The following is a 26880-nucleotide window of genomic DNA, read 5'->3' on the forward strand; positions in this document are numbered from 1 at the left end:
TGGTGTGGAGGATGGTGTGGGTGGTGTGGAGGATGGTGTGGGTGGTGTGGAGGATGGTGTGGGTGGTGTGGGTGGTGTGGGGGATGGTGTGGGTGGTGTGGGTGGTGTGGGTGGTGTGGGGGATGGTGTGGGTGGTGTGGGGGATGGTATGGGTGGTGTGGGGGATGGTGTGGGTGGTGTGGGGGATGGTATGGGTGGTGTGGGGGATGGTGTGGGTGGTGTGGGGGATGGTGTGGGTGGTGTGGGGGATGGTGTGGGTGGTGTAGGGGATGGTGTGGGTGGTGTGGAGGATGGTGTGGGGATGGTGTGGGTGGTGTGGGGGATGGTATGGGTGGTGTGGGGGATGTGGAGGATGGTGTGGAGGATGGTGTGGAGGATGGTGTGGGTGGTGTGGAGGATGGTGTGGGTGGTGTGGAAGATGGTGTGAGTGGGGTGGGGGATGGTGATTCTCGCATCTCAGATTATTATTGACACCAAAAGAGCATGAAAGATATTATAATGAAGCACCACACAACAAAGAAACAAACTAATGTGTCCTGGCATATGTTTAAAAAAAAAAAAAATAAGAAGGTTGTTGGGGCCGGACGGATGGAACGAATTCCGCACTGGAACGAATCAGCTTCGCCCCATATAGTTCGTTCAAGTGAGGACACACTGTATTAGGATTCTGGCTTTACAGCTAGCGCCCTTTTGACAGGTCAAGACGAGGAAGCATGCTTTGTGTACCAGTTACTGGGTGATGGAAGCTACCTCAAAGAGGATAATTTGGTGTCTACATCCTGGTTATACCTGGTGGACTAAGGCCTGCTGTACAATAAGATAAGGAACCTCTTCAATGTGTAGTTAATACTGTAGTTTGATTGGCTGCATATATATAAATTTAATATAAACCCCCCTAATGTGTAGAGGAGCGATTTGTGAGATTATGAGATTATTGCAGAAATACAGTCCACTTATCATTATACAAATTGCTATCGAAGTATACAAATTAACGTAAATATAAATTCTATATAAATTCATATAAATTAAATAAATATAAATCTCACAGGTCGGTTCCCACAGAAAGAACTCGTAGCTGAATATGAAAGTGGTGCCCGTGTGTCTGCTCTTGACACAGAGTTTGGTATTCCTAAATCTAGTTCTCTAATAAAAGGAATGTGTGCAAAATGGCAAACATTTTCATGAAAATTATCATTCCTGACAAACCGTGTTATAAACCTGTTGAATGGCAATGCCATGTCTCACTTTAGAAACATCTTAACCACTGGGCTGCTCGGCTTCCGAATACGGCACCCCACCCAACCCCCGTGCATAGGAAATAAATTCTCTGGATTTTTTTTTTTTTTTAAGTGTCAAAAACCTTTCCCTGAGTATGGATATGTTAACAAAAAGTCGAAATTGTACAGGGGTACCTCGGTTTAAGAGTTTAATCCGTTCCTGGAGACAGCTCGTAATCTGAAAACTCGTAAACCGAAGCTAATTTCCTCATAAGAAATAATGGGAAATGAATTAATCTGTTCCTGACTACCCAAAAACCTCACTTCAAACTAAATTTTATACCTAATTCATATAAATCTTTACTACAAAAGTATGTTCAAGTTATTACTTATCCTTGCTGAAGACTACTGTTGGTGTATGGAAGATGGTGAGGAGGGGGGAGGAGGAGAGGTGTTACTGTTTGGAAGGGGAGTCCCCTTCCATTATAACATTCGGCAGTGAGGACTTCTCTGGTGTAATTACCTAAGTGTAGTTACAGGATGAGAGCTACGCTCGTGGTGTCCCGTCTTCCCAGCACTCTTTGTCATATAACGCTTTGAAACTACTGACGGTCTTGGCCTCCACCACCTTCTCACCTAACTTGTTCCAACCGTCTACCACTCTGTTTGCGAAAGTGAATTTTCTAATATTTCTTCGGCATCTGTGTTTAGCTAGTTTATATCTATGACCTCTTGTTCTTAAAGTTCCAGGTCTCAAGAAATCTTCCCTATCAATTTTATCAATTCCTGTTACTATTTTGTATGTAGTGATCATATCACCTCTTTTTCTTCTGTCTTCCAGTTTTGACATATTTAATGACTCTAACCTCTCCTTGTAGCTCTTGCCCTTCAGTTCTGGGAGCCACTTAGTAGCATGTCTTTGCACCTTTTCCAGTTTGTTGATGTGCTTCTTAAGATATGGGCACCACACAACCGCTGTATATTCTAGCTTTAGCCTAACAAAAGTCGAGAACAATTTCTTTAGTATATCACCATCCATGTATTTAAAAGCAATTCTGAAGTTAGAAAGCGTGGCATAGGCTCCTCGCACACTATTCTTTATGTGGTCCTCAGGTGATAGTTTTCTATCTAGAACCACCCCTAGATCTCTTTCTTTATCAGAATTCTTTAAAGATGTCTCACATAATATATAGGTTGTGTGGGGTCTATGTTCTCCTATTCCACATTCCATAACATGGCATTTATTAACATTAAATTCCATTTGCCAAGTAGTGCTCCATAAACTTATTTTGTCCAGGTCTTCTTGAAGGGCATGACAATCATCTAAGTTTCTTATCCTTCCTATTATCTTAGCATCATCAGCAAACATGTTCATATAATTCTATATACTAACTGGTAGATCATTTATGTAGACAATAAACATCACTGGTGTTTATTTCTCCAGTCCGATACATTGCCTCTGATCACTGCCCTCATTTTTCTATCAGTCAGAAAATTTTTCATCCATGTTAGAAGCTTACCTGTCACCCCTCCAATATTTTCCAGTTTCCAGAACAACCTCTTATGTGGAACTCTGTCGAAAGCCTTTTTTAGGTCTAAATAGATGCAGTCAACCCAACCATCTCTTTCCTGTAATATCTCTGTTGCTCGATCATAGAAACTGAGTAAATTCGATACACAGGATCTTCCAGATCGAAAACCATACTGTCTGTCTGATATTACATCATTTCTCTCCAGGTGTTCTACCCATTTAGTTTTAATTATTTTTTCCAATATTTTGACTATAACACTTGTCAATGATACCGGTCTATAATTAAGGGGGTCTTCCCTGCTTCCACTTTTGTAGATTGGAACCATGTTAGCCTTTTTCCACACATCAGCTACAACTCCTGTAAACAGGGATGCCTGAAAAATCAGTTGAAGAGGAATGCTGAGCTCAGGTGCACATTCTCTCAGAACCCATGGTGAAACTCCATCTGGACCAACTGCTTTGTTCTTATTTAGCTCCTTAAGCATTTTTTCCACTTCGTCTCTAGACACCTCTATGTGCTCTATGTTGTTCTCTGGAATTCTTATTGTATCAGGTTCCCTGAAGATTTCATTTTGTACAAACACACTTTGGAACTTTTCGTTTAATGTTTCACACATTTCCTTTTCATTTTCCGTGAATCTATTTCCCATTTTCAACCTCTGTATATCATCCTTTACCTGCAATTTGTTGTTTATGAATTTATAGAATAGACCTGGTTCTGTTTTACATTTGTCTGCAATCCCTTTTTCAAAATTTCTTTCTACCTCTCTCCTCACTGCCGTGTAGTTGTTCCTCGCATCTTTGTATCGCTGGTATGTTTAGGGGTTTGGCCTCTTCCTGTATTGATTCCATTTTTGTGTCTTTTGGTCTCTGGCCCTCTCGCACTTACTGTTGAACCAATCCTGTTTCCTAGTTCTGCTTCTATGTTTTGGTATAATTTTTTTTTGTGCCTTTATCATATATTTCACAAAACTTGACATACATCTCATTCACTTCCTTGCCTAGCAACAAGTCTGTCCAATTATACCCACTGAAAATTTTTTTAAGGTTGCCATAATGTCCTCTACTAAAGTCAGGTTTTTCAATTGCATCAACCTTCATATTTTCTTCCAGATTATAACACATTGCATACTTTATTCCCAAAAAGACATGGTCACTTTTACCCAAGAGAGGAAGGTACTGAATGTCAAATATTTCTTCCTCCTTCCTGGTAAATATCAAATCTAGCATGGAGGGAACGTCCCCTTCCCTCATCCTCGTAGCTTGTTTAACATGTTGATACAAAAATGTTTCCAGGATGAGGTCTACAAATCTACAGGTCCAAAAATCTTCTGTTTTAGCTTCATATGCTTCCTAGTCTATGGATTTCAAGTTGATGTCGGTGACTATCAACAGTTGTGATCTATCGTTATCCGCTCTCGCTATAATCTCTCTCATTATTGTTATAAAACCTTCTCGTTTACTATCTAGCTCCTCCTTTGACCATGTGCTGCTTAGCGGTGGACTGTATGCATTTATGATCATTAGTTTATCATCCTCATGGCAGATCTCTAGTGCTATTATATCAACTTCTTGTGGATTGTCAGTCATTATTTCGTTCACCTTTTGGTGTTCTTTCACCAGCACAGCAACGCCACCGCCTTTCCTAATTTTTCTGTCCCGTCTCCAAATTGAGTAACCCCTTGGGAATATGACCTCATTTAAAATAACATCTTCAAGTTTTGTTTCCGTGAGTGCAACAATGTCTGGTGTCTGCAGCTGTATTACATCACTTAACTCCAGTATCTTCAATCTCACTCCATCTATGTTGGTGTATGCAATCTTCAGGAACTTGTTTCCCCTCTCCTTATTTTTCACTCCCCCTCTCTTTAATGCTTTTGTTGGTTTGCCTTTATGTACCACTTTACTGGTCTGCCTACCCCTATCACTTTGTAGAAAAAAGAATTGATTTCTTCTTCATTCCTGCTCTCATTTAAACGTTTTGCCTCGGCGAGGTTCAGTTTCAGCTTCTGGTGGTGTGTGCACACTCTGGCACGCTTTGCCTGCATACCACTAGGACCTGCTTGTGGCTCACTGCTTGCTTGTCTTACTAAGAATCTGTTTCTTTTTCCCTACATTTTAACACTTGACCGTAGTAAGACCTCACATTGTTATTTAAAAGGTCAATGCAACGGCCTGCTACAGCTTTTCTGGTTGAGTTTTTTCAACAAAACTTAGCAGTTCTTTCCATACTTCACACATTTTCTTAATGAGGAAGGGACATCCTCTACTGCCTCTACTCACAACTATTTTCTTAGGTTGAACCTTACCACTGGCTTTCTTGGGACCCATTGCGAGATATATAATAACTTTTATGCTCAAATGGCCAAATATTCGACAAAACACCGTGAAGAATCCTTGTGAAGAATTGAGGCGGGATAGTCACTGGGCACAAGGCACTGGTAAACTGAGCGGCGATCGCCGCGCCACCATGCACTAGGTTGGCCTTTACGAGTATCAACACCCTCGTATTCCGATGTAAATTTTCCGAGCAAATCCTGCTCGTAATCTGAAAAATGCGTAAACAGGGACGCTCGTACTCCGAAGTACCACTACTTACTTTGGCTACTATGGGGTCCGTCAGTTCGCGCGTGATGTCATCAATCCCCGGTCGCCTGTGGCATATGCTCCCAGGGCCAGTAGGGTGCCCGGCTCAAGATGCGCGAGTTGCCACGAATATATTTTTATTCACTTTTTGCGCTCAGCTCCCAGTCTCCGTGGTGTAGCGATAAGACACTCGCCTGGTGTTCCGCGAGCGCTTTGTCATGGGTTCGTATCCTGGCCAGGGAGGATTTACTGGGCGCAAATCCTTAACTGTAACCTCTCTTTAACTCAACAGTAAAATGGGTACTTGGTTGTAAAAACAATTCTTCGAGGCGGGGATCATATTCTAGGGACCTGCCAGAAACGCTGTGCGTACTAGTGGCTGTACAAGAATGTAACAACTCCTGTATATATCTCAAAAAAAAAAAAAAGTTACAAATACATTTCATTTGTTTTTTTTGTGCCAATCCTATGTATAAAGAACACGTACACTATTTTATGGCAGTAGAACATCCGTACTGTCCGAAGACACTGTGTTACGTGCATGACACACGTGTACACATATCTTGCACATACTTCTAATGTATCATGCTAATTTATGTATATATACAATCTATTTACACACTATACACTATCACACACTATATACACACACACCATAAACACACTCAGAACTCAGCGAGTGTCAGCTGCCACATCCAGCCAGTCCTCCCTCACTCCTCCAACATCGTACTCACCATCACTCCTCCTCCCACCATACTGTTACTCACAACAATGTTTCATGTTCATTTATGTATATTTACAACATATTTACACACTATACACTATTACACACTATATACATTCACCATAAACACACTCAGAACTCCTCAAGTGTGAGTTGCCACTCCCAGCCAGCCCTCCCTCACTCCTCCAACATCGTACTCGTCATCACTCCTCCTCCCACCATACTGTTATTGTTTTTATTACACTATTTACACATGTTATGTATATGTATCTACATGTTTTATTCACCAGAACTATGCAAGTAAGCTGGAATTGTGTCCAAACAGCACAGTGGCCGCCATACACTGCATGAGAAATCACACAGCAGCCAGCAGACGATGCTACTATTATGACGTCACCTCCCTCACCAAAATAGCTCCTCCCAACTTACTCCTGTTGCTGTTATTACACTACATATACACATTCTATATATCCATGTACATATGTGTTCACCATAGCGAACCACTAAGCTAGTATAGTGAGCAAAACAAGAGTGACTGCCCCACACAGTGACGCTATATGGATTCTCTCCCTCCCTCACCAAACTTCATCCTTTCACAATACTATGCACAGCGCTAATTATCACCAAAATCCAGCTATTATCACAATCCTGGCCCACTAAATCCTGTAAATGAATAACTGACTACAGCTTTATTTTGTAAAGTAACATAAGAAATCGTTTGAAGGTTCCTAGATGGATGAAATAATGCTGTGGTGCTGTGGCTAGCGCTGTGAACATTGTGAACAGCATTGAATCACTGATATTTGAACATTGTACCCAGTCATTATCACACTCAGGCTCCTCTATAATACTATCATGGCTAAATAATACAAGTTATATATATATTTTGACATTATTTGGTGATGCTGTGGTCACAAGCTGAACAGCAGTGCTGTGAGCTCATGATGCGTGTGCCAGCCTTGGTTGCTCACTCACTACTGAGGCTCTCACACCCGGGAATGTTGCCCACGATTTTTTTTAAAGATGGCATCTGTTTATAAGAGCCCTGAGGAAGCTGATGTGAACCCCATGTAGCCGCGGGAGTTTTGAATAATACGCTAAAAATATAAAATTCCTGGAGGCGCGTTGCACACCCCCCGTCGAGAGCCTGCAGGCGTGTTGCGCAGTTGAGGGGTTAACCCTTGTATGGCGCCTGGCTATTTAGCACGTGTCACTCACAGGCGCATACCAAAAAAAAAAAAAAAATTTATTTTCTTCTAAACCTGTTAATTTGTGTTCACTGATCATGGGAAAAATAATAAAAAAATCGTAAGTGGCATATATTGCCCGCTATAGGGAGGGAAAGTCTGGCAAAAAACAGGCGCTGACTCAGCGTGCGTCCCAGACGTTTTGTTGCTTGCCAGCTGTCAGGCCGGAGTTGCCACAAAGAGATAATTACCTAATTATTTCAATGTCTCTGATTGATTTTTCGTAGTTTTTTTGCTGTAATATTATTCAATAGTGTGTAGTGTGATATATTTATATAATAAAATAAGTGAATCATCACTGTACTCAAAAATATGGTGTGCATATTGTTGATTCAATTATGTTCATCAAACAGTGAACAAATACTTTGTCGGTTATTACACTATATACACAGGTTATATATAAGTATCTGCATGTTTTGTTCACCATAACGAACCACTAAGCTGCTATTATAAGTCAAAAAGTATCGAGAAGTGACTGCCACACACCAGCCAGCCACTCACTCCCTCAACACCTCACTTGCCCACATTCTCCTCCCACCATACTGTTTTTGCTTTTATTTACTATATACAGACGTTATATATAAGTACTGTATTTACATTCGTGTTCACCATAACGAACCACTAAGTTGGCATGCTGAGTGGTAGTGCCAGTGGCAGTCCGCCACTGGCTGCTACTTGCTCCCTCCCTCAAGTCACCTGACTCACCCACATTCTCCTCCCACAATACTGTTTTTGCTTTTATTCACTATAGACAGACGCTATATAAAAGTATCTACATTCATGTTCACCATAACGAACCACTAAGTTGGTATGCTGAGTGGCAGTGGCAATGGCAGCCAGTGGCAGCCCGCCACTGGCTGCCTCTCCCTCCCTCCCTCACTTTACCTGACTTGCCACCATTCTCCTCCCACCATTCTGTTTTTGCTTTTATATACAGACGTTATATATAAGTATTTACATGTTTTGTTCACCATAACTGTACATCTAAGCTTGTATGGTGAGTAAAGGCACCAAGAAGTAGCTACTCACACAGTCAACTGGTGGCGGCCGCCCTCAAGGCCAGACGCACTAATATTTCTCCTCCAACACTACTGTTTGTGGTGTTATTACACTATATACACACATTATATATAAGTATCTACCTGTTTTATTCACCATACTTGTACAAGTAAACTGGTATGGTGTCCAAAGACCATAGTGGTCACCAGTAAACAACATAAGTCGTGCAGACGATGCCACCTTCCTCACCAAAATGGCGGCTCCCAACCTTCTCCTATTGCTGTTTATACCCTCTATACACACATTATATAGAAGTATCTACATTTTTGTTCACCATAGCGAACCACTAAGCTGGTATGGTGAGTGCAGTCAATAAAAGGTGGCCACACACAGTCAGAAGACAACGCCACCACCCTCCCTCCCACAGCATTACTCCTCCCTCCATGGAGGACAGCGCTAAATATCACCACAATCCTGCTATTATCAGAACCCTGGTCAGTTTTATCACAGTCAGGGGTCTTCTGTAATAATATTATCACTACATAATAGCATGAACAAGTATATTATGGCATCTTTAGGCAATGTTGTGGTCACAAGCTGAACAGCAGTGCTGTGAGCTCATGCTGCGTGCGTCAGGCTTGGTAGCTCACTCAATACTGAGGCCCTTAACACCCGGGAATTTAGCCCACGAATTTTTTTTATGGCATCTGTTTACAAGAGCCCTGATGAAGGTGTGGTGAACCCCGTGTATCCGTGGGCCGTTTAAATCTTGCATAGTACTCCACAGCATCATACGATGCGATGCGCAATTTACTGCAAGTCGGTCAAAGCATCATATGATGCAATGCGCAATTTAAGGGTTAAAGTGCCGACAAAATTAATTATCCTTGGACAAGTTTCTTGTAAGAAAAGCATCCAGTGAGTGTAATGAGGGAAACAGAAAAAGACAGAAAAGAGAAAGAATCCCAGAAGCACAACTATCAGAAGTTATAATGGTATGGGACTCCCCTGCCAAAGAACATCTCTCTTCCTCTGCCTCACCACCTTCCACATATGCCATCAACATATGTCTAAGCGTTGGTAAAGTGTGTTAGCATTTATTTCATTTAATTATTGTATAACTATATTTATTTTTGTGGTCTGAAACTGATTAATCCAATTTACATTATTTCATATGAGAACAAATTATTCGGCATTCGCACTTTTTGGCATTCGTCTCCCCTTCAGGAACCAATTAAATCCGAATACTGAGGTTCCACTGTATTAGCTATTCTAAAACAGTGATTCAGTGAAGTTACAGTGAAGTGTAACACGACACATAAAAGTTGAAATGTAGGAATATTGCCATGTGTAAAAGTGGAGATGTATAAGAGTGCCAAAATAAGGCAACACCCTTGAATGTGTATACACTAGCCACGAGGTGACCAGGGCTAGAGCCGTCCTCAGTGAGAATATACTGTATACACTAGCCACGAGGTGACCAGGGCTAGAGCCGTCCTCAGTGAGAATATACTGTATACACTAGCCACGAGGTGACCAGGGCTAGAGCCGTCCTCAGTGAGAATATACTGTATACACTAGCCACGAGGTGACCAGGGCTAGAGCCGTCCTCAGTGAGAATATACTGTGAATTTATATTGAAATATGGGAATGGGAATCTAGAAATAAATAATAGAGTAAGTCAACAGAGGAAGCCAGAAAGTAAGCATAAAATTCCTTATGATAATGGATACAGCCAACCAGTCATTAATGGTTTAAGAACAAAGAAGTGGCAACAGGACACATCAACCCAGAGACCTGAGGGGAAGGTTACGGTCAACAACAGTGACTTGTACTCCTCTACATACAATAAGTACCTGTACATAAGGGTTAAGCATATAAATTTAAATATACATATACTGTAATATTAGAAATAGTAAAATACTGAGGACAGTTTACTAAATACTGAAATACTAAGGACACCAAATAGAAAACTGGCACCTCCACACTGGTGGTGATGGTGACCCAGGGAACAGCCAGGGAGTGGAGCCACTCACTAAACTCCAGGTTGCCATTTACAGTATACCCTGGAACATGCAGCTGGGTAGGGTTTGAGATAAAGGGAATAGACAAACTGGTCTTGCATATTGAATGTTGTAATACACACTTTCAAGATTAGATAGGTACAAGAGGTTGGCATTCGTGCAAATATAGAACACTGGCAACCCCATTCCAAGTGCACAGCAAAACAGGACAAGACCAGCGTTGAATGTAATGAAACGCCATTTTCTGGGTGAGACCCGGAGGCTCCCCGGAGCTTTCCCAGGCTGATATGCTAATGTCAGACTTTGGCATCAGTCATGTGTATGGAGATCTAGGGCCTACCGGGGACCACGGCCAGAACCTGGCCCCCTCAGAGAGGCAAGGGGAGCAATGGCCTATAGAAACCCCCGTGTGGTTGGAAGCATTCTATGTCTGCCATCGACCGGGTCAAGCATCAAGAAAGGTAAGCATTCCAAAACAAACCCCTATTCTGGTGAAAATTGCTACCTAAAGCCGAACTAGTGGATAGAACTCTTCAACAGAAAACAAGCAAACTAGTATGACTTCATACGTCACCGCGCCGCTGTCTGTGCAGCTCCCCCCCTCCCCGGGAGGGGAAAGGGAGAGCCCCAGACCTCCCACGCCGGCTATCCACCCATCAGTTCTGAGGCTGGATGTCAAAACACGCGAAAAACCACCGACCGGAGGGAGGGAGGGTTGCCGGGGAGCCTCCGGGTCTCACCCAGAAAATGGCGTTTAATTACATTCAACGCTGGTTTTCTGGGGGGAGCCCTGTCGGCTCCCCGGAGCTAACTACCCACAGAGGAAGGTCAAAGGGACGGAACCGAGAGGCAGACACCACGCACCCCCCATGGAAGCGAGACAACCGGCAGCAAACCCCAACCCAAGGCGCCACAGCCCCGAAAAGTCCCGGGAACAACACGAGAACAACGAGCAGCAAGGCCCCCATACGAACACCAAAAATCCATGCCCGAAAAACCGTAAGGACACGTCGCCCAGACAGCAGCGAGAGCACCGAAGCCACGAACGCCATGGGCATGAGGGAAGAACACAGGCAGCTTAGCCACAAGAACACGACTGACAACCCGGGACACCATCACCCGCGAACCGGGAAGAACAGAACCGGATCAATGCAAAACACGCTCCGGACCCAAATGCTGTGGCACGCAAACAACAGCGGAGGGCCACCACTGAACACAAAACACGACACACCCCCGGCAACGAAGCACCAACAAACCCTGGACACCTCCAGAATGTAGCAGCCCCACCCTGCGCCAGAAAAGATGGAGACTGCTGCCACCAAACAACCAAAACGCTAAAACCAAAGTAGCAAGAAAACACAGCGACCCGACCCCCAGAGGCAAATGCCAAAAGGAAAAAGAGCAGACGAAAAAACACACCTGAACCGAAGGGGCACTACAAACCGAGAAGACAGAGCACGCTGACCAGAGACCAGGATGGTGCAAGCGGTGCATGAACAGGCCGGAGGTGAAACGACACACGAGACAGCTTACTAATGGTGCAGAAGCAACATCAAGACCGAAAGCCAGCCGAAGCGGCTCTGCCAGCGCCACAAGATGCACGATTTTGTCAGCACAGATGGAGGAAGTTACACAGGGAATAGAACAGTGCAAGAAAGATATGCAACTCACTTATGCACAAGTGACCAAGGAGAAGGAAAAAATAGAAGCAGCAGTTAAGGAAGTCAAACACTGCGGCAACCAAGATAAAACAAACATTAGGCTGGAAGTGAGAAAAGAATTGGCATCTAACCCGAAGTTGGTGCAAAACACAGTTGATTGGAGTAAGTCCCTGATCATTTTTGGCTGTAAAGAAAAGGAGATAACATCTAGGTCAGAAAGAGCTGTAGAAGAAGCAAAAGTAGTAGATAAAATTGTTGGCCTCGTGGAAGGTCTTACAACCATAGAGAATGTGTGCGACTACAAGAGAATAGGCAGATATGTAAAAGGGAAAGATCGACCTTTGAGGATTACCCTAAACGGTGCCAAACAGATGGAAGAAGTACTAAGGAATGCTAGAAAATTACAAAGTGATGAGGATGGGAAAGTGTGGTCGTTAAGACGAGATCTTTCAAAAGAAGATAGAGAGAAGCTGAAACTGAACCTTGCCGAGGCAAAACGTTTAAATGAGAGCAGGAATGAAGAAGAAATCAATTCTTTTTTCTATAAAGTGATAGGGGTAGGCAGACCAGTAAAGTGGTACATAAAGGCAAACCAACAAAATCATTAGAGAGAGAGGGGGAGTGAAAAATAAGAAGAGGGGGAACAAGTTCCTGAAGATTGCATACACCAACATAGATGGAGTAAGATCGAAGATACTGGACTTAAGTGATGTAATACAGCTGCAGACACCAGACACTGTTGCACTCACGGAGACAAAACTTGATGATGTTATTTTAAATGAAGTCATATTCCCAAGGGGCTACTCAATTTGGAGACGGGACAGAAAAATTAGGAAAGGCGGTGGCGTTGCTGTGCTGGTGAAAGAACACCTAAAGGTGAACGAAATAATGACTGCCAATCCACAAGAAGTTGACATAATAGCACTAAAGATCTACCATGAGGATGATAAACTAATGATCATAAATGCATACAGTCCACCGCTAAGCAGCACATGGTCAAAGAAGGAGCTAGATAGTAAAAGAGAAGGTCTTATAACAATAATGAGAGATCATAGCGAAAGCGGATAACGATAGTTCACGACTGTTGACAGTCGGCGACTTCAACTTGAAAGCCATAGACTGGGAAGCATATGAAGCTAAAACAGAAGATTTCTGGACCTGTAAATTTGTAGACCTCATCCTGGAAACATTCTTGTATCAACATGTTAAACAAGCTACAAGCATGAGGGAAGGGGACATTCCCTCCATGCTAGATTTGATATTTACCAGGAAGGAGGAAGAAATATTTGACATTCAGTACCTTCCTCCCTTGGGTAAAAGTGACCATGTCTTTTGGGGAATAAAGTACGCAATGCATTATAATATAGAAGAAAATATGAAGGTTGATGCAATTGAAAAACCTGACTTTAGGAGAGGACATTATTACAACCTTAGAAATTTTTTTAGTGGGTATAATTGGACCGACTTGTTGCTAGGCAAGGAAGTGAATGAGATGTATGTCAAGTTTTGTGAAATATATGATAAAGGCACAAAAAAAATTATACCAAAACAGAGAAGCATAACTAGGAAACAGGATTGGTTCAACAGAAAGTGCGAGAGGGCCAGAGACCAAAAGACACAAAAATGGAATCAATACAGGAAGAGGCCTAACCCCCAAACATACCAGCGATACAAAGATGCGAGAAACAACTACACGGCAGTGAGGAGAGAGGCAGAAAGAAGTTTTGAAAAAGAGATTGCAGACAAATGTAAAACAGAACCAGGTCTATTCTATAAATTCATAAACAACAAATTGCAGGTAAAGGATGATATACAGAGGTTGAAAATGGGAAATAGATTCAAGGAAAATGAAAAGGAAATGTGTGAAACATTAAACGAAAAGTTCCAAAGTGTGTTTGTACAAAAGGAAATCTTCAGGGAACCAGATACAATAAGAATTCCAGAGAACAAGATAAGCACATAGAGGTGTCCAGAGACGAAGTGGAAAAAATGCTCAAGGAGCTAAATAAGAACAAGGCAGTTGGTCCAGATGGTGTTCACCATGGGTTCTGAGAGAATGTGCACCTGAGCTCAGCATTAGTCTTCAACTGATTTTTCAGGTATCCCTGTTTACAGGAGTTGTAGCTGATGTGTGGAAAAAGGCTAACATAGTTCCAATTTACAAAAGTGGAAGCAGGGGAGACCCCCCTTAATTATAGACCGGTATCATTGACAAGTGTAATAGTCAAAATATTGGAAAAAATAATTAAAACTAAATGGGTAGAACACCTGGAGAGAAATGATATAATATCAGACAGACAGTATGGTTTTCGATCTGGAAGATCCTGTGTATCGAATTTACTCAGTTTCTATGATCGAGCAACAGAGATATTACAGGAAAGAGATGGTTGGGTTGACTGCATCTATCTGGACCTAAAAAAGGCTTTTGACTGAGTTCCACATAAGAGGTTGTTCTGGAAACTGGAACATATTGGATCGGTGACAGGTACGCTTCTAACATGGATGAAAAATTTTCTGACTAATAGAAAAATGAGGGCAGTGATCAGAGGCAATATATCGGACTGGAGAAATGTCACAAGTGGAGTACCATAGGGTTCAGTTCTTACGACAAAACCCATTAGGCCCAGAAACCTGCACACCAGGCGACCGACGGCGGAGAAACCCCACTCGATACCTGCTGGATGGGGTACTGGGAGCTCATTTACACCCCAAGCCCGGCCCGAGGCCAGGCTAGACCGGCCAGAGGGTGGCCCACCAGGCAGCTGCTTGGAGCGGCCCGCAGGCCCCACTTACCCCCACAACCAGGATGGGCTGGAACTTCTATATGAAAACAGGTTAGTGTGCCCTGGAAGTCCACGGACGTACCAGCAATAAGGCTTATGCTCGCAAGTAGGTTCACGCAAGTGGCTCACGCACCACCTAGAAAACAGACACCACACTCTAGGTACAGTGCTGAAACAACCACTGGAGCCGGAGCACATAACTGGTGCCTATAGCATCAGCCGAAGAACTGATGGATGGATAGCCGGCGTGGGAGGTCTGGGGCTCCCCCTTCCCCCTCCCGGGGAGGGGGGAGCTGCGCAGACAGCGGCGGGGTGACGTATGATGTTATACTAGTTTGCTTGTTTTCTGTTGAGGAGTTCTATCCACTAGTTCGGCTTTAGGTAGCAATTTTCACCAGAATAGGGGTTTGTTTTGGAATGCTTACCTTTCTGGATGCTTGACCCGGTCGATGGCAGACATAGAATGCTTCCAACCACACGGGGGTTTCTATAGGCCATTGCTCCCCTTGCCTCTCTGAGGGGGCCAGGTTCTGGCCGTGGTCCCCGGTAGGCCCTAGATTTCCATACACATGACTGATGCCAAAGTCTGACATTAGCATATCAGCCTGGTAAAGTTCCGGGGAGCCGACGGGGCTCCCCGCCAGAAAATGGCAGTTAACAAATTAATTTGCTGCCACTAATAAAACCTTAAAGTCGAAAGCAACAGGAATTGAATGTTATATATGTAAGAATAGATTTCATTCAGCTTGTATAGGAGTAACACCATGGGACTGAGAGCTGGCCATTTGCTCTGGGTGTATAAAAATGACCTGCCATCTTGGAATATCCTAAAAAACCTTCTAGATAACATGACGCATAATCCCGGAAAACATAATTCATTGAAAGCGTACCAGCCATCCAGAGAGTGTTTGAAATGAACAACAATAATTCTAATAGACCTGAGGCAGAATCTATAGTCAGGGAGGAAACTGAAGCAGAAACTCTGGAAGTTCTAAACTCTGATTCAGTATGCCCGGATGCTGACGACCATAGACTAGAAAGTGTAATAGACAGCACGATAGGTACAAACACTACAACAGTCCCAGATAGAACGAGTCAGACCAGAAGGACAGATATATAAATTTTATGTAAAGGGCATATGCAGACATAGATATGCTGGTAATAAGAAAGGATTAGAATGCAGTTACCACCATCCCAAAAAATGTTTAAATGTACTTAGGAAAGGACAGTGTCAATTTGGATCAACATGTAGGTTTTTCTATCCTGACATGTGCCAAACCTCACTCGAGGACAGAAAATGCTATGACCTCAGCTGCCAATACTTTCATGTGAAAGGCACGAAACGTTGCATAAAGAGTGTCAAACAAGATAATGAATTTTGAGGAAACTCAATTAATTTTTTATACCAAGCCAAAAGAGATTTCAAAAGGGGGGACATAGAGAATGTATGGAACTGGATGCCAGACCCACTTGCATACCAGAATCACAGATACAATTACACACCCGATACATATACAGATACATTACAGACACAAATTACAATTTGACAGGGAAGACAAGGATGGATTATTTAACACAGGTGGTACACGCACAAAGGGACACAGGTGGAAGCTGAGTACCTAAATGAGCCATAAGACATTAGAAAGAACTTTTTCAGTGTCAGAGTAGTTAGTAAATGGAATGCACTATAGAAAGTGATGTGGTGGAGGATGACTCCATACACAGTATCAAATGTAGATATGCTAGAGCCCAGTAGGCTCAGGAATCTGTACATCAGTTGATTGACGGTTGAGGGGCGGGACCAAAGAGCCAAAGCTCAACCCCTGCAAGCACAACTAGGTGAGTACACCAAAAAGGAACTACAACTATGACAGGCAACTGCCCTACAACAATCAGCACTGGGCCAAACAAACTAAACATGTCCTCGCATAATGTACCTACCAAAAAAGTCTCCCAGTCAAACTATCCCAAATTGAGTAAACTCATTCATCTTTGCCAACATGCAAGGACTAAAAACAAGAAAAAACAAAAACAAAGTACAATTCATCAATGGCTTCCAAACTGAATCAAATGCAGTATTTGAAGCTTTCACAGAAACCCATGCAAGGGAATTCTTCGACTGTGAGATCTGGATTCCAGGATATAATCTATAAAGGTGTGATAGGGTAATTTAGGTCACATGAAGGAGTGGGTCTGTATATTAGGGAAGACCTTGTATGCTTGGAACTCCTTGACTTTACAAATGAGGTGGTAGAGGTATTGGGAGTAAAAATAGAGAAAATAAACTTAGTTTTTATTCTAATATACAAACTGCGAGATACAACGGCTGAGGAATTCGCAGAACAGATTAACAAAATAGAGAATAGCCTTGATAATTTGGTGAACCCGATACCTGATATTATCTTCTTAGGTGACTTCAACTTGCCAAATCTAAGATAGAGAATAGCAAACAATAATATTATACAAGGAAATCTATCAGGACATAACCAACCACAGATTAGAGAGCTGCTTAGATTCTGTGATAAATTTTCACTCAACCAGCAGATATCAGAACCAACGAGAAATGAAAATATTCTAGATCGGGTCTTTACAAACAATGAAGGCATAATCAGGGACATTACGATATCAGATACCACATACTCAGATCACAAGCTCATTGAAGTGTAAACTACCATCAATACCCAGAATAGACCTAAACAATGATCAAGCGAGAGATGGGTTATTCAGTAAATTAAATTATAATAATAAAATGGTAGACTGGGAGACAATAAACAGGGAACTTAGGAATAATATTACTGCAAAATAACTATAAGAAAAAATCAATCAGAGACATTGAAATAATTAGGTAATAATATATTTGTGGCAACTGCCGTCTGACAGCTCGGGCGGAGTAGACCTCGTCTGGCGAAGGCTCTGCCAACGCCCCTTTTTTGCCACACTTCCCTACCCTATTGCGGCTAAAATATGCCACCTACGATTTTTTTGTTATTTTTTCCGTGATCAGGGAACAAAAATGAACACTTCTATAAGACGAAAGAATTTTTTGGAATTTTTTTTTTTGTTGCGCCTGTGGGTGTGAATTCCATTTGGGCCCCTAGCGGTTTGAGGGTTAAACAAAGAAAAATAATTTATTTGCATCATCGGAGGCGTCCGAGAATCTGCGAGAAGCAGCGCGACCCCACCATGTGGTGTTCACATTATTCAAACGAGCGCTCGCCTAACAAGACGAATTGTCGGCAATCAGGGTGTTCGTTAACCAAATTGCATGCCATTTGAAGCGGTCGTCACTCGAGGTTCTATTGTAATGGATTTATAAGTGTTTCAGGTTCTCCAAACAAGAGGGATCAACAAAAACTCCATGATTTGCTCACCATCAGCTCTACTGAACTGCCTGAAGAACAAGAATGTGAGAACTACTCAGGTGTAGCTCATCAACTGATTAGATCAGAGATAAACTTTAATGATACTATTAAATCTATCAGAATAGATAAAAAAATCACTAAAGCACCAGACAGATAAGCTCACTAAACTAGCTTATCCCAATGATAAGTAAGATCTCATTCAATCAGCCATAAATATAAACGCAACCTTTATATTAATGAGTGCCTTACCAAGCAGCGTTGATCCTCCTCTACAGACTGCATCATGTTCACAAACAAAACCTAAATTTTATCAAGCAGTGCTACACCAGGAATGGAACGATCATTGCTAAGAAAGAAGAGGCAAAAGACATGAAATAAAAAATGTCTAACAATTATAGGCTTTCTTTGTTGATTGTGACATAACTGGAAGCCAGCAAACTTCCAATGTCATTGCTGAAACTAACACACGAGTGACCAAGCCTTACCTAGGCTAACCTTATTTAAATTTAGTTTTTTTATATTTTTATATAAATTAATATATGCTTCTTTTTTATATAATTGGTTTTAAATACATATAATTTACCCTCTTATAACTATTACTACAATGACTTCAATTTTATATAATGTAATAATTTTTTGAATGCTTAATTTGTCTAGTTATCATATTCTTAGCTTATAATATTTGCAACTTACCCATTTATCTGTTGATACTAACACTTCAATTTCCCAAAATGTTATAAACCTTGAACTCTTAATCTGTCAAATCATCTGAATCTTTAATTCATTACTTTGTGAATTAAAAATTAATAATTTAGTTTCTCACTTATATATCTGCCCATTAATATTAGCTACTAGTCTTGTTTGTTGTCTAATATTCCAGTATTGTTAATGGATTCTTAAGCTTTAAGTACATCAGTGTTTCCAGCCCATATGTGTTTGTTTCTATTGCATACCCTTATCCAACTTGTCTTATTACCATATGATATTACTGTATTACAATCTTAAGAGATTACTGAATTTAGAATTTGATTAATTATGTTTCCTTTTTTATTAATTATTTTGAATCTGAATCCATTTATTTATTCATAATCTTAATCTAATTGTCTAATTCTCACTTTGTTCTCTTTTTTTTTTTGCCTGTTTATATTGCATATCCTTGCCCATCTTGTATTATTACCATATAATATTCATGTACAGTGGTACCTCGGCTTACGAGCGTCCCTGGTTACGATTTTTTCAGGTTACGAGCAGGATTTGCTCAGAAAATTTGCATCGGGTTACGAGGGTTGCCTCAGGATAGGAGTTTGTTGATACGTGTACGGGCCGACCTAGCGCGTGGTGGCTCGGCGATTGCCGCTCAGTTTGCCAGTGCCTCGCGCCCAGTGACTATCCCGCCTGAATTCTTCACAAGGATTTATCGTTTATTTTCGAAGGTTTGCTATTTGAGCATAAAATTTGTTATAATATACATCGCAATGGGTCCCAAGAAAGGCAGTGGCAAGGTTCAAGGCAAGAAATCGCATGTGAGGATGACAATAGAGGAAAAGCAAGAGATCATTCGGAAGCATGAAAATGGTGCACGTGTTGTTGAACTTTGTAGGCAGTACAACAAATCCACATCAACGATATGCACTATACTTTCCGATAAAAAGGACATTATGAGTGCCAAAGTGGCAAAAGGAGTATCAACAATCACGAAACAAAGACCACAAATACTTGAGGAAGTGGAAAAGTTGTTATTAATTTGGATACACAACAAGGAGTTAGCGGGTGATAGTGTTTCGGAGGCCATCATTTGTGAGAAAGCCAGAGTATTGCATGAAGAACTTGTAAAGAAAACCCCTGGAACGAGTGCAGAAAGAGACTTTAAGGCAAGCAGAGGATGGTTTGAGAAATTTAGAAAAAGAAGTGGTATTCATAGTGTTGTGAGGCATGGGGAGGCAGCCAGCTCAGACAAACCAGCCGCTGAGAAATTTATTGAAGAATTTAAGGAGTTTGCAGAGGCTGAGGGTTACCTACCGCAACAGGTGTTTAATTGTGATGAAACAGGACTGTTCTCGAAAAGATTGCCCAAGAGGACATATTTTACCAAGGAGGAAAAATCCTTGCCCGGACACAAGCCTATGAAAGATAGGTTTACGCTTGTGCTGTGTTCAAATGCGAGTGGCGATTTGAAAATTAAACCCTTGCTAGTGTATCATTCTGAAAATCCAAGGGTTTTCAAACAGTATAAAGTGCAGAAAACCCAAATGTGTGTGATGTGGAGGGCTAATAATAAGGCATGGGTGACTAGGATTTTTTTTACGGAGTGGGTGAATGAAGTGATGTGCCCTGCCATAGAAAAATATCTGCAGGAGAAACATTTGCCACTCAAGGCCCTGCTTCACCTCGACAATGCTCCTGCTCATCCTCCAGGCTTGGAAGATGATTTGTTGCCCAGATACAATAAATTTCTCACAGTAAAGTTCCTTCCGCCTAACACCACTCCTCTAATTCAGCCTATGAACCAGAAAATCATAGCGAATTTTAAGAAACTTTATGAAAGGGCACTTTTCCAGAAATGTTTTGAAGTGACTGAAGCCACAAACTTCACCCTCAAAGAGTTGTGGAAACACCATTTTAACATTTGTAGTGCTTTAAAACTCGTTGACAAAGCCTGGCAAGAAGTGACTCAAAGAACCCTGATCTCTGGCTGGAAAAAATTGTGGCCTGAATGTGTGACAGAACAAGACTCAAGACGTGACAGGACAAGACCAGCATTAATACACTAGTTAATGAAAATATCTTGATTAATACACTCACATTCACTGGTTATTGACATCAACATGATAAACACACACACTGGTAGTACAGTCAGAATAAAATTGTCCTTACCATCATTAATGGGCAGAAGTTGTGTTTGCTATCGTCCTGGGTAGCCGAGCAGAGACTGGAAGCAGTATTACCTATTAAGGCAAAATAAAACAAATTTAAGGTTTCTATGACTAAATTTTTCCCACCAAAACATAGTAAATGTTTAGAAAAATTAAATAACTTTTTGTAGGTATTGTGCTTTGAGCAAAAGTAAGGAGGATGGGCAGGAGTAAGGAGGGTGGGCAGGAGTAAGGAGGGTGGGCAGGAGTAAGAAGGATGGGCAGGAGTAAGAAGGGTGGGCAGGAGTAAGAAGGATGGGCAGGAGTAAGGAGGATGGGCAGGAGCAAGGAGGGTGGGAAGGAGCAAGGAGGGTGGGCAGGAGTAAGGAGGGTGGGAAGGAGTAAGGAGGGTGGGCAGGAGTATGGAGGGTGGGAAGGAGTAAGGAGGGTGGGCAGGAGTAAGGAGGGTGGGAAGGAGTAAGGAGGGTGGGCAGGAGTAAGAAGGATGGGCAGGAGTAAGGAGGATGGGCAGGAGTAAGGAGGGTGGGCAGGAGTAAGAAGGATGGGCAGGAGTAAGGAGGGTGGGCAGGAGTAAGGAGGGTGGGCAGGAGTAAGGAGGGTGGGCAGGAGTAAGGAGGATGGGCAGGAGTAAGGAGGATGGGCAGGAGTAAGGAGGGTGGGCAGGAGTAAGGAGGGTGGGCAGGAGTAAGGAGGGTGGGCAGGAGTAAGGAGGATGGGCAGGAGTAAGGAGGGTGGGCAGGAGTAAGGAGGGTGGGCAGGAGTAAGGAGGATGGGCAGGAGTAAGGAGGGTGGGCAGGAGTAAGGAGGGTGGGCAGGAGTAAGGAGGATGGGCAGGAGTAAGGAGGGTGGGCAGGAGTAAGGAGGGTGGGCAGGAGTAAGGAGGATGGGCAGGAGTAAGGAGGGTGGGCAGGAGTAAGGAGGGTGGGCAGGAGTAAGGAGGATGGGCAGGAGTAAGGAGGGTGGGCAGGAGTAAGAAGGGTGGGCAGGAGTAAGAAGGATGGGCAGGAGTAAGGAGGGTGGGCAGGAGTAAGGAGGGTGGGCAGGAGTAAGGAGGGTGGGCAGGAGTAAGGAGGGTGGGCAGGAGTAAGGAGGGTGGGCAGGAGTAAGGAGGGTGGGCAGGAGTAAGGAGGGTGGGCAGGAGTAAGGAGGGTGGGCAGGAGTAAGAAGGATGGGCAGGAGTAAGAAGGATGGGCAGGAGTAAGGAGGGTGGGCAGGAGTAAGGAGGGTGGGCAGGAGTAAGGAGGGTGGGCAGGAGTAAGGAGGGTGGGCAGGAAGTGGGTATGGGCGGGTTCTCGGCTGCCTCCCCTCCCTCTCTGACAGCCTACGTAATACAAACCACGTGCATTAACCCTTAAGCTGCTATAGCCTGGGCTGGGCAAAAAATATTTTAATTATGTGAAAATTAATATTAAATGCTAAACAAATCTCCAACTTATTGGCATAAGCATCATGAAAGTTTCATTCCAATATTTTCAAAATGTATTTAAGACCATTTTTTTTTTAAAAGGAGAACATTTTGTTGATAAGGAGAACAGCTCCTATTAACTGGAACTGAGGGAAAATGCAGTAATAAAGAGATGCAAACACCTGTACAATGTACAAAGAAGAAGAATAGTAGCAAGAAGTGTCCACAAAGTGGATATGCAGCTGGTGCCTGTATAGCATTGCTGAGTAATACATAATAATACCAATAATAATGAGTATGTTATCATGCTCTATTTTGTTATATATCATAAAAATGTATTGCCTAATGTTAATATCTGTTACTGTCACCAATATCCAAAAAATATATATATTTTTTTTTGTCTCCTTTGTTTATTATCTCATTTTGATGTAACCTCTACATCCTGGAGAGTGCATACCCATCCCTAACTATGTCAAGATAGAATGAAATTGGTCACCCAATAAATCAGTCACAACTGGCAGAACTTGGGACTTTGAATTTTTTTATGACTGAGTTTTTAACAGATTTCAAATTCTATTTTCTATGTCTCTTTGGGCGGTTTTGATGATCAGGACTTTATCACTTTAATAAAGTACAGTAGCACTTCGATTAACGAGCGGCTGTATCTACGATCATTTCGAGTAACGAGCGAGCCACTCACAGCAAATTTGTCTCTATTGACGAGCTTCACCTCTATTAACGAGCAAAACCACATGGTGCTTCCTAGCGTCTTGCGGGTTCTTGCAAATTCTCGGACGCCTCCGACACCAGTGTTGTTGTTGTATCGCGCACGACAAGCATCCCTCTGCATTTATTTGCGCTTTTCTTTCGGTATTTTGTGGTTTTGTGACTACAATTTGTAACGCAAGATGTCGCCAAAGAAGCTGCTTGCTAAAGATAGTGTTGTCAAGAGGAAGAAAGACACAATTACTGTGGATTTGAAGAAGAAAATAATAGCAAAGCATGAGCGTGGTGTCTGTGTGACTGATCTCACAAGGAAGTATGGCAGGTCCTCATCAACAATTTGCACCATTAGTAAGGAGATGAGGAGGTAAGGGAGGATGCTGCCTCTTCCAGTGAGATCAGGGAAGTGTTGGGAATGTTTGAAAAGGTGACTGCATTCTTGGAAAAGCTGCCCTGATAAAGCAGTGACAACCCGGTGTGTGAACATGTTTAATAACAATTTGCCGACTCGTTTTAGGAACATCCTAAAACAAAGACAAAAGCAATTGTCAATAGATACGTTCTTTGGAAAAGAAGAGCCAGTGATAGTGAACCACAAACCAGTCCCAGTGGGGAGAAATTCCCGAGAGAGCCCCCCTGATTCAGAGGTGGATTCTCCTTCCACACCATAACCCCTCTCTTCCTTCCCACCTCTCCATCGTCTCATTCAAGCCAGCAACGACTCTTCATAAGGTAAACATGAAAATAGTACAACAAAACATTCATAAATACATGTGCAGTATTATATTTACATTATAAAATGTCATACAAGTATGGATATTTTTGTGAGTGGAACGGATTAAATTTATTTCCTTTATTTTATATGGGGAAATTTGTTTCTTAAGACGAGTTTTCCATATAACGAGCTCGGTGCCAGAAAGGATTAAACTCGTTAATCGAGGTGCCACTATACATTTTTATCCCCTAGATCATTATAATTTTCCCTATACAGTATTTAGTTTTTTTTGGGGGGGGGGTATTTTTTCTTGACATTATTCCAACACATATTGACCTACAACTTTCACATATTCGAGTACGAATGCCAAACAATGTTTATTAAAACATATATGTAAATTAATGAATTAGAACTACCTTATTCATTGTCGATAACTTTAACTTCAGTTATCTCTAAAACTTTGAGACAGCTTCAAAAAATTCAGTTTCTGACCGATTCTCACCATTTTTACAAATAATGTGCACAGTTGTCTGTTCTACAATCCTATTAGAATGGATTTTTCACAAACCCTGAACATTTGTAGTTATCAATTTTTTTTCTAAATTTGGCACATAATTCAAATGCCACATTGATGATATTTTTTACAGTAAACTAAACTGAAAACATATATTCTAAATCTATGAAAATGAAGATCATATACTATTCTGAGAGCATAATAACACCAAATGAACAATTGGTGATAGTTTATATTTTTGCAGCTGATCTCAATATCTGAAGTTTTCAATATTCAATTTTATAATTATTTTTTATTTTCTTACTTTACAAGTTACGTTTATGATCATTTAGACAAAGTTGCAGGATTTGCTAGTTTGCACAAAAAATTGGAAAGCATTAGAGCAAATTTGAGAAATTGAACTTTGCCATCAGGTCCTGTCGTATATGTATGCCATGCACAGCTTAAGGGTTAATACAGAACTGTACTGTATAAAATGCATAAAATTTCACACTAACAATATTTCTCTAATTATAACAATAATAATATTTTAAATAAAACAATTTGTAACAGTCAATATGTACATCAAATTTTGAATATCCCTATAAAATAAGCACAGGTCATGTCAACGCGTTGGGCCTGGATGAGATGGCTGGCACCATGTGCTTCACCTCTTCCTGGGGTAAAAACGTCGGACTCACGTGCGAAGGATTTTCATGATAAATTTGAACAATTTTTACTGTTTGAACTCATTTAATCTGTCAAGATGTCTCAGAGCAGCATTCATGGTATTGAAGGTATAAAACAAAAGAGAAAACATTTGTCAATTGATCAGACAGTTGACTTGACAGAGAAAGCAGAGCGTGGATACTCTGTCACTCAACTCGCCCAAAAATTCAACATCGGTAAAGCTACAATTTGTGATATAAAAAAAGCAGAAGGATAATATTAAGAAATTCTTTGCTCAAACTCAAGCAATAGGCAACAGGAAAACATTGAAACCTGCTAAGTATATGGATTTAGACTCATCTGTATTTAAATGGTTTACACAGCATCGTGCAAAAGGAATTTTTGTTTGAGTTGATTCTATTAGAAATGCAGCTGAAAGACTTGCTGTAAAGTTAAACATAGACAATTTCAAGGCTTGTATTGAATAAGTATGTTGATTTAAAGAGAGGTATGGCATCATTAACAAGAAAAATTGTGGCGATGCATTAAGTGCAGATGTTGGAAGTGCTAATGCATATAAGCATAAACTTTCTCAGCACATGATATCTAATAATCTAAGCTGGTTTTAAGTGTACAATGCAGATGTAACAGGCTTTAACTGGATATGCCTTCAAAGAAACACCTTGGCCTTCAGGCTTGAGAAGAGAATTCCTGGTTGCAAGGTAAAGAAGGAAAGAATTTCAGCATTATTGTGCTGTAACGCAGATGGCAGTCACCGAACAAAGTACGCAATTGTTGGGAAATCTGCCAACCTCAGAGCATTGAAAAACTGCATGAACAGATTACCTGTCGTCTACTACAACACAAAAAATGCCTGGTTCACACAGATTACTTTTGAGGATTGGTTCCAGAATCACTTTTGTAAAGAAGTAAAAAAGCAGCAGATATGAATTCTGCAGGATGTGCAGAATTCATCCAGCTGAGGTAAGGGCAATGTTGTTGACAGATAATGCCCCAGCTCACCCCATTGCTAAATTAACATCGCCTGATGGCAAAATAACATGTATGGCTTTACCACCAAACACTACATCTGTAATACAGCCCATGGATTAGGGGTTATCTATGCTCTCAAAGGCTTTATAAAAGAGCTATAAATTCAGATATTATGGAAGTTCTGCTTTCTGAGGAAGACGAGATGCCTAATAAGGATACGAAGGCTAGTAGAACACTAGAAAATTTCAAGAAATATTCAATTAAAGATGCAATTTACAACTAGGCCAAGGCATGGAGTGAGTTGAAGGTCACCACATTAAAGAATGCTTGGAATAAAATTCTGAGTCTGGTACCTGGTTAGAATAAAGATGTAGATGACTATGATTTTGAGGGCTTTGATAATGCGATTTTTGAGACATTCAGAGATGCAGGTGAGGAAGATTTGCAACTTTCTGATGTGAATGAGTGGTTAGGTAATGATGCTGATGATCCAGGTTATGGTGAATTAACTGATGATGAGATTATCCAGTGTGTTACTGGTAATAATGATGAAGATGTGGAAGAGGAAGATGATAGTGTGTTACCTATTCCATATGCTGCATCATTGCAAAAGGTTAATGATCTGCTTGATTTGGTTATTGTAACTGATAATGAAGAGCTGACAGATTATTACCTGCACCTAAAGGACATGAAAGATATTATAATGAAGCACACAACAAAGAAACAATCTAAGATTCCAAAGTTTTTGGTACGATTTCACAGTAGGCCTACAGGACCAGCACCCAGCACTAGCAAAGACACACCTTCTGCTGATGCTCAGGCAACTGGACCAGCACCCAGCACTAGCAAAGACACACCTTCTGCTGATGCCCAGG

At 41.6% G+C, this 26880-nt stretch overlaps 2 protein-coding genes across 2 annotated transcripts in view; one reads left to right on the plus strand and one right to left on the minus strand.

The window, feature by feature from the left end:
* The window catches only part of LOC138372378 (uncharacterized), an 86203-nt gene that overhangs the window by 55734 nt on the left and 3589 nt on the right, over nt 1-26880 (minus strand). Inside the window, exon 2 of the mRNA XM_069337681.1 lies at nt 21009-21079. Within this exon, the coding sequence (XP_069193782.1) occupies nt 21009-21014 (6 nt within the window). The 5' untranslated portion in view covers nt 21015-21079. The remainder of the gene's footprint in view (nt 1-21008; nt 21080-26880) is intronic.
* LOC138372159 (tigger transposable element-derived protein 7-like) lies at nt 25110-25962 on the plus strand. The gene is made up of 2 exons (XM_069337470.1): nt 25110-25248; nt 25655-25962. Exons 1-2 carry the CDS (start codon nt 25110-25112, stop codon nt 25960-25962), a joined length of 447 nt encoding a protein of 148 aa, XP_069193571.1.

Source organism: Procambarus clarkii, chromosome 38 (genome assembly GCF_040958095.1).
Source record: "Procambarus clarkii isolate CNS0578487 chromosome 38, FALCON_Pclarkii_2.0, whole genome shotgun sequence".
In the NCBI taxonomy this organism is placed as follows: Eukaryota; Metazoa; Arthropoda; class Malacostraca; order Decapoda; family Cambaridae; genus Procambarus; species Procambarus clarkii.